Source organism: Danio rerio, chromosome 23 (assembly GCF_049306965.1).
Source record: "Danio rerio strain Tuebingen ecotype United States chromosome 23, GRCz12tu, whole genome shotgun sequence".
Classification (NCBI taxonomy): Eukaryota; Metazoa; Chordata; class Actinopteri; order Cypriniformes; family Danionidae; genus Danio; species Danio rerio.
Window position 1 is genome coordinate 49057501 of NC_133198.1, and position 9120 is coordinate 49066620.

At 40.8% G+C, this 9120-nt stretch overlaps 1 protein-coding gene across 4 annotated transcripts in view; it reads right to left on the reverse strand.

The window, feature by feature from the left end:
• LOC100536790 (zinc finger protein basonuclin-2) overlaps positions 1-8566 on the reverse strand; it is a 9160-nt gene extending 594 nt beyond the window's left edge. Inside the window, exons 1-5 of one of the 4 annotated variants that reach the window (XM_073939490.1) lie at positions 8502-8566; positions 7586-7648; positions 7024-7112; positions 5369-5575; positions 1-930 (exon numbers count right to left, since the gene is read on the reverse strand). The exon at positions 1-930 is cut by the window's left edge and continues 594 nt beyond it. In XM_073939490.1, the coding sequence (XP_073795591.1) occupies positions 1-930; positions 5369-5482 (1044 nt within the window). In that variant the 5' untranslated portion in view covers positions 5483-5575; positions 7024-7112; positions 7586-7648; positions 8502-8566. Of the gene's footprint in view, positions 931-5368; positions 5602-7009; positions 7113-7585; positions 7649-8501 lie in introns of all 4 variants that reach the window. The other 3 variants (XM_073939488.1, XM_009297178.5, XM_009297175.5) reach the window with 3 other exon arrangements.
• Between the last annotated feature and the right edge of the window lie 554 nt (positions 8567-9120).

A 9120-nucleotide genomic window follows, 5' to 3' on the forward strand; every position in this document is an offset into this window, starting at 1 on the left:
ACGTGTGTTTTTAATGAGTGACTGGTTGCCATGGAGACTGTAGAATTGTTGCCTTGGTGATATCATGAACTGATCGTCGTCATCTTCATCGCGTCTGATCTTCAGCGGCGTGCTGGACTTGCGCGACTTCTTTTTCGGCGTCACGTTGATAGGTTCATTCTGATTGGCTGAACAGTTCATAGCTCGTCCTGAGATTTCACAAGTGTCTGGACGTTGTTTCTGTGGCTCAGTTGATACAGTTGCCATGGAAACATGCGAGGTATTTAAACGTAAAACATGATGACGAGGCTGAGCGGTGAATCGGCGCACCGCGTGCTCCGCTGCCGCGTGCAGTCGCGGGTTGGGGTTTGCGCTGTGGCGGTTGCGGCTGCGCAGCGAGCTGAACATCATGTTGCAGCCGTCGACAGTGCAGCGGTGCTTGATCTTCAGGTGCACCGCGTTAAAGTGGATCTTCAGCGTTCCTTTATCGTAGAACGTCTTGGCGCAGGCATCGCAGCTCACGCGACCTTTACTCAGAGACGAGCGCTCTTGTGTTCCTGAAGAATCTCCGCTTGGTGAATCTCCCTCCGCATGGCGTTTCGGAGGTTTCGTGGAGCATGCTAGCTGTGATGTTGATCTTCGGCTGTGCTTGCTCAGGCGCTGTAGTTTCTGATGCTCTGGAGCTGCTGAATGTGGACTGCTGTAGTGGAAGGGCTGCAGGAACGCCATGTTTTCTCCGGGGGGCAGATCCTCAAAGTGGTGCAGTGTGTCTCTGGGTCTGAAGCTGGCGCTGTGCTCTGCAGATCTGGGCTTTGTTTCAGGACTGATCTCCTCCATCATGAGCTCTACTATAGATTTAGTTTCTCCAAAACGTAGAAATTGCCGCAAAGTCACGACTTCATCGTCTGGGCTCATCGAGATCCAGCGGTCCAAAACCTTCCCCGTAGAGTCCTGAAGGAGGAGATTTACAGTGTGAAATCAAAATAAAGTGTTATTATTAGGGATGTAACGGTGTCAGAATTTCACGGTACGATAATACCTCGGTATGAATGGTACAGTACGGTATTTATTAAATAATTTACAGGAAAAACAAAACTAATGAAAAGACTTGAAAAAAGTGCCAAAAGTGTTTATTTAGCTTAGCACTGAACATATCAATGACACACAAATCAGCCGTCTATCTGTACGTTTCCAAACAGGAACTTCAATTTTTCAATTTTAATAATAAAAAACTATTAAACCATATAAAAAAATAAAGTTTCAATTTAGTATTGTTGAAAACTCATCACATTCAACATTTAATCACTCACTCACTTAGAGGAAAATGATCATATAACTATAATCTGGTGAAAGCTGGGATGTCTGGGCATGTCTCCTGCAACAGAAAAACCCCTCTCATTTGGGACTGAGGTTTCTGGGACAGAGAGATATGATCTAGCCAAGGTTGACAGCAGTGGGTAACGCTGTGCATTGTCTTTCCACCACTTGAGAGGACAAGCCATGAGTGAGATAGAGGTCTCTTTACGGTACAAGTCAATGTCTGCATCAATCTGAACAGTGTGCTGTGTTCTGCAGTCCCCATGACTGTTTTTAGTCGTATTCCCCGACTTAAATTTCACCACAGTCTGGCAGTGCCTGCATACTGTTTTTGTCTGAGAAACTGAAATGCTTCCACACATCTGATTTAAAACCCGCTTTAGGTTCCATCATTTCCAGCTCTTGTTCTTCCCCTCCACTAGCAGCACACTCCATTTCCGCATTACTAGATCTGTAGTGACAACAGACCGCAAAGGATGATGGCCACGCCTGGGCTGATGGGAATTGTAGTTCCCGCTACCTCCCGTTCGCTTCATTCGCCTGAGCAATCTTTTCTCAGAAATATAGTTTTGAGTCATGCACCTACGCTAATATTGATAAAAATTACTATTGCGGTATGACAGTATTAACAATATTGTTACATCCTTAGTTATTATCAAGGTTATAATAGTTTTGGACTTTTCATTAGTTTAGTTTCTATTTCGTTTTGACTTTTTAAATTAGTGTTAATGGCAGATTTACTAGCTTTTATTAGTTTCTATATTTTAAAATCATTTAGTTTTATTTTAGTTTTTATTAGTTTCAGTATTAGCTTTAGTTTTTTTCTAAATAAGCATATTTGTTAGATGCAAGATAAAAAAAAAATCAACAGAATAAATATTGTATAATAAAAACTCAGCCATACATACATGAAGTCAGAATTATTAGCCCTCCTGAATTGTTAGCACACCTTTTTATTTTTTTCCCTAATTTCTGTTTAACGGAAAGCAGATTTTCTCAGCACATTTCTAATCATAATAGTTTTAATAACTCATTTCTAATCACTGGATTGTTTTCTCTTTGTCATGATGACAGTAAATAATATTAGACTAGATATTCTACAAGACACTTCTATACAGCTTAAAGTCACATTTAAAGGCTTCACTAGGTTAATTATGTTAACTAGGCAGGTTAGGGTAATTAGGCAAGTCATTGTATAACGATGGTTTGTTCTGTAGACTATTGAGAAAAAAAAATAGCTTAAAGGGGCTAATAATATTGTCCCTAAAATGGCTTTTAAAAAAATTATAACTGCTTTGATTCTAGCCGAAATAAAACAAATAAGACTTTCTCCAGAAGAAAAAACGTTATCAGACATACTGTGAACATTTCCTTGCTCTGTTAAACATAATTTAGGGAATATTTAAAAAATAATAAAAAAATTCAAAAGGGGGCGAATAATTCTGACTTTAACTGCATGTTGAAACCTGTATTTAGAGGACACATGAACACTATCATCGGTCCCACTTTATATTAACTACTATGTACTTACAATAAAAAATAAATACAATGTGCTTACTGTGTTTATAATGTATTTGAGAACACTTGTGGTGCTTTTGAGTTGGGATAGAGGTTGGGTTATGGACAGGTTTGGTGGTGTGGGTAGGTTCAAGGGAGGGTTAAGATGTAAGGGATGGTCAACAGTGTATTTACAAATGTAATTACAAAGGTTAATTACAGATGTAATTAAATACATGTATTTAATCAAGCATAAGTACACAGTAAATACATGTATCTACACAATAAGTACATTATAACAAACTATTAACTCCTGTGTAAGTACATAATAGTTAAGGCCACTTAATATAAAGTGGGACCCTATCATCTACTACAACCATCTAGACATCCTCAAACTCAAATACAACAGCCCACAAGAAAGCAGCCCTAAGTACAATATGTGTGCACGGCTGCTCTGAGGTTAGACACACAGTAGTGATGGGAAGTTCAGATATTTAAGGTGGATGTTTGGACTCAACATACCAACATTATGTAGTCAGCAATAGTCATTTCAGTCAGTTTAAACATCAGCATGATCTGAAAAATGTCTAACAGTAAAGTTTTGCGACCCAACTGAAGCATGATTCACTTATTTAAACTCCATTACGATTGTCTGTTATGAAATAAACTTACGCTTTTCACCAGATCCTCTCATCATTTAAGCCCTTGGTTTACCCGCGGTGCTGTTCAAGTCTAGTTCGTTCACAGCAGGCTGTACTGTTTGTGTTTGGTTCACTGAATCACGCATGCACAGTATTATAGATTTAAATCTAATCTCAGTGTATCGTCACTGTTCTAATAACTGAATGAGAGTATATATTGGATTATTTTGAGTCAGAGGGGGGAATTAGGCTTGTTATAAAGTAAGTAGTTTGTGGATAAGGGCTTACAGGAGACGTGAATCATTTCAAATGATTCAGTTCGATTTGGTAAACTAGTTCAACTAGTTCACTTAGAAGATCCGGGTAAAAAGATTTGTTTGCAATCGCGATGCAGAAATAAAACCCATTATCGGGCACAAATGTGTTCAAGTAATAGTTTTAAGTGTCTGTATTTAATGCTGTCGCCGTGCTGCTGTTTTGTCTCGTTGTTTTTGTCGTGGGAGCAACAGCGAGGACTGACTGGAGGAGAAACGGTTTGATCTGGCTAATAGCAGCAGGACTACAGACTCTGAGGTGCTGAAAGGGACAAACAACTGCAGCGCGAATTAGATTTATCTCTAAACGGCTCACAGTAAGATTATGTATTAAACACATTTACAAAGACGAAAACGAAGGAGGTTTTTGCTATAATTTTAGTTTCAGTTAGTTTTGAATGTACACAATACAGTTTCAGCTAGTTCTAGTTTTTAACTCAACTCAAAAACGACAATTATTTACATTTTAGTTTTTTCGTTCATTTTTGTTAACTATAATAACCTTGGTGTGCTAGTGTCTCTGTAATCTAGTGTGCTACAAAACAGGGACGAAATGTATATGTAGGAGATATAAATCTGATAAGTTTGCAGTTTGTCTCATCCGCCTAAATGAATCAACAATTTCTTTGCCGTCTCCTCATACTTCAGTTTCTCCTCAAACCTTCTGACCAATCAAATGCTCTCTAGTGTCTGACATGCCCCACCCCCTTCTTCTCATTGGATGCGCTTGAGCTCAACCACTCTCACTGGCAGAGCTGGGAGAACCATAAACGCTATTGGCTGTTTTTGGTATAAGGCTCCCTCTACCCTACTGAAAAATCCAGCTTAAACCAGCCTAGGCTGGTTGGCTGGTTTTAGCTGGTCGACCAGGCTGGTTTTAGAGGGGTTTCCAGCCATTTCCAGCCTGGTCTTTGTTGGTCAGGCTTGGAGATGACCAGTTAAAACCAGCTTGACCAGCCTAGCCAAGCTGGGAGTCCCGCCAAAACCAGCTATGTCCAGCTTAAACCAGGCTGGTCAAGCTGGTTTTAGCTGGTCATTTTCCAGCCTGATCAGCTAAGACCAGGCTGGAAATGGCTGGAAACCAGCCTGGAAATGGCCAAAACCCCTCTAAAACCAGGCTGGTCGACCAGCAAAAACCAGCCAACCAGCCTAGGCTGGTTTAAGCTGGATTTTTCAGCAGGGTATTCATGTTTCAGTTGAGATTGTGTCAAACATCCAGAATAAAATGCACATTTCAAAGCACTTCACAGGTTCACCTTCTGAGCCTGTAATACTTTGGTCCATATTTAAATTGTGCATGTGTGTGTTTGAGTGTTTGTGCATACAGTTGAAGTCAGAATTATTCGCCCCCCTGTTTATTTTTTCCCCAATTTCTGTTTAACGGAGAGCAGATTTCCTCAACACATTTCTAATCCTAATAGTGTTAACTAAATAATAATTAGACTAGATATTCATGTTCATATGTATTTTGTGTGTGCATGTGTGTGTGTGTACAGTATATGTGCATTTATTTAAGTGTGTGTGTTTGTGCTTACATGCATGTGTGCATTTGTTTGTTTAGGTGTACATGCATGTGTTTTTGTGTATGTGTGTTTTGTTTGTGTGTGTGTGTGTGTGTACCTGCAGCATGTATCCTCTGACGTAGTCTCTGAGTGTCCAGCCGAGCGTGTGTATGATGTTGAGCACCTGTGTGTGTGTGAGGACGCTGAACAGTCGGTCCAGCAGGATCTTCATGCGCACGGGCAGAGAGTGTGTGCCGTAAAGGATCAGACTGCTGATGTCGAACACCACACTACACTGCACGATCTCCACCTGTGCTGAACACACCTGCGGGACACACACCTTACTGAGCGCTGCACACACACACACACAGATATTCCCCAAACATGCAATAGCGCTCACACACACAGATACACACACACACACACACACACCTTAGTGATAACAATACATTGACTTCCATTGATATTATATCAGGCTAAAAAAACAAACACACACACAAACAGCACATAAACAACACACACATAATAACAACCTACACACACACACACACACACACACACACACTCCCAGACATTCACACAATATTTGTGGCCCAAGGGAGGACTAGCTAAATAGCTAAATCAGAACACACACACAAACACAAATACATCAAATCACACACACTTACACACGTCACAAACATGCACACACACATGACAGCAAACAGATGTACATACACACACACACACACACAAAATATACACAGACACACACACACACACACACACAAAATATACACAGACACACACACACACACACACACACACACACACAAAATATACACACACACACACACACACACAAAATATACACAGACACACACACACACACACACAAAATATACACACACACACACACACAAAATATACACAGACACACACACACACACACACACACACACAAAATATACACAGACACACACACACACACACACACACACACAAAATATACACACACACACACACACACACACACACAAAATATACACAGACACACACACACACACACAAAATATACACACACACACACACACAAAATATACACAGACATACACACACACAAAAACACACACACACACACACACACAAAATATACACAGACACACACACACACACACACAAACACACACACACACACACACAAAATACACACACACACACACACACACACACACACACACACAAAATATACACAGACACAAAGAACAAAGACACACACACACACACGCCCCACATGTGACAATCACACACACTTTCCGTATCACAAACAAACATGCACACACAAGGAAACACATACAAGACGCACACACGCACACACACACACACATACATACACAAAGACAAAAACACACACACACACACACATGACAATCACACACTTTACACACATGACAAACATGCACACACATAAGGAAACACACACGACAACAAACAGATGCACACACACAAACATGCCCCAAATGAATATAAACACACGATCACACAAACTTACGCACATCACACACACACACAACACAATCACACACACACACACATACAATCACACACACACACACAAACAAACAAATATACAAACAAACAAACAAACAAACAAACAAACACACACACACACACACACACACAACACAATCACACACACACACACACACACACACACACACAATCAAACAAACAAACAAACACACACAAACACACACACAACACAATCCCACAAACGTACCGTGATCGACCCACCCATGAGCGCAGTGATCACATGACCTGATGTTTCTTCGTCCCGGCAGGAAACGCTCACAGCGACAACCTGAGTGTGTGCAGCTCACAACCTGCAGACACAACACACACACACACACACACACACACACACACACACACACACACACACAAATGAACACAGACACACAAAAAACACACAGACACACAATAATAGTAGTAATTATTATTGAATGAATAATTTGATTGAATTAAAATTACTATCATTACTAATATTTTTGCGGTGTAAATGAATAGACAAAAGTGTCTCTGTATGATCTGTAATCCATTAGTCTTTGAAAGTTTTGATTTTAACCTTTAATTTTCGTCTTTTTTTCTGTTTTGTGTGTGATTTTATTATTATATTAGATCAGTCAGACAGATGTCATTATCAACACGCAATAATAAATAAACATATCCAACATCTGAAGTCACACTGACCCACACAACACAGCTGTTACTACACATGTGCAGAGTGTTACTGACGATGTAATGCTTTAGTGTGTAATGCAGAGAGATGATGATGATGATGATGATGAACTCACACCTCCTTCATCTTCATTGCTGTGTTTTGATCCTCTCGCTTTAGAAGAGACGCATCTCCGTCAGTCTGATAAACACACACACACACACACACACACATATGGATCAATACTCAAGCTGAGATAAATAAATAAATAAATCACAAAGGTCTAAACACGGTCCTTTAGTTTATATATTAACCCTACATGTTAAATTAGGGCTTGGCGATTCATCGAACAGTAATCGAAATCGACATTCAGAACAATAATACCAACAATACCCTACAGCGTGTGGAGTCCCGTGACCCTGCTGTTACTATCGTGTTACTTTGCACTACACTGACGACTGACGAAGCTGCGCCAGAGATGCTTTGAGACGGCATATTTCCCATTACATTAAACATTCATTTTCAGCTTAGTCCCTTTATTAATCCGGGGTCACCACAGCGGAATGAACCGCCAACTTATCCACCATATGTTTTATGCAGCGGATGCCCTTCCAGCTGCAACCCATCACTGGGAAACACCCATACACACTCATTCACACACACACACTCATACACTACAGACAATTTAGCACCCGGAGCAAACCCACGCGAATGCAGAGAGAACATGCAAACTCCACACAGAAACGCCATCTAGCCCAGCCAAGACTCGAACCAGCGACCTTCTTGCTGTGAGGCGACAGTGCTAACCACTAAGCCACCATGTCGCCAATAAAAAGATCATCGGATAAACAAAATTGCAAGTTATTATTTAGTTATTGATGAGGAAAGAGTGACTGCTGGCTTCAGGCAGTGTGTGTTTTAATTTCAGATGTTCAGCGTCGATGTTCAATAAATAATCATAGAAAGAGAAAGAGAGTGTGTCTGTGTAAGAGTGACAGTGTGTGTAAGTGAGATTGCCTTCTATAAAGCGTCTCTAAATGTGTGTGTGGGATACCTGCTGATGGAGTGTGTGTGTCCATGTGCCCATCTCTCTCCTCTTCAGGCTCCTGATGAAGATCTGATCGGCTCTTCAGTGCTGCTGATTATAAAGGGCCCCAAACACCGCCAGACTCCGCCCACCCCTAATAAGAACAGCAGAGCGGCACGTCTGATTGGACGAGAGCTGCCCATTGTCTAAGACAGACAGAGAGAGATCATTAAAACATGTTACAAAGCATCTGAATGCAGTTGTGTGATGTATTTAATTTTAGACGACACATTTAAAACACACTTCATTATATGGTTCTTTCATTCTTGTTAATGTAAAGCACTTGTGAATTAAATGGGCTATAGAAGTACACTTGCCTCGCCTTCCCTAGATTTCCTTCATTCATTTGCTTTCTTTTCAGCTTAGTCTCTTTATTAATCTGGGGTCGCCACAGCAGAATGAACCGCCAACTTATCCAGCACATGTTTTGCACAGTGGATGCCCTTCCAGCTGCAACCCATCACTGGGAAACATCCATACACACTCATCACACACACACACACACACACTCATTCACACGCACGCATGCACGCACGCGCACACACACACACACACACACACACACATACACACTCAAATACCATGG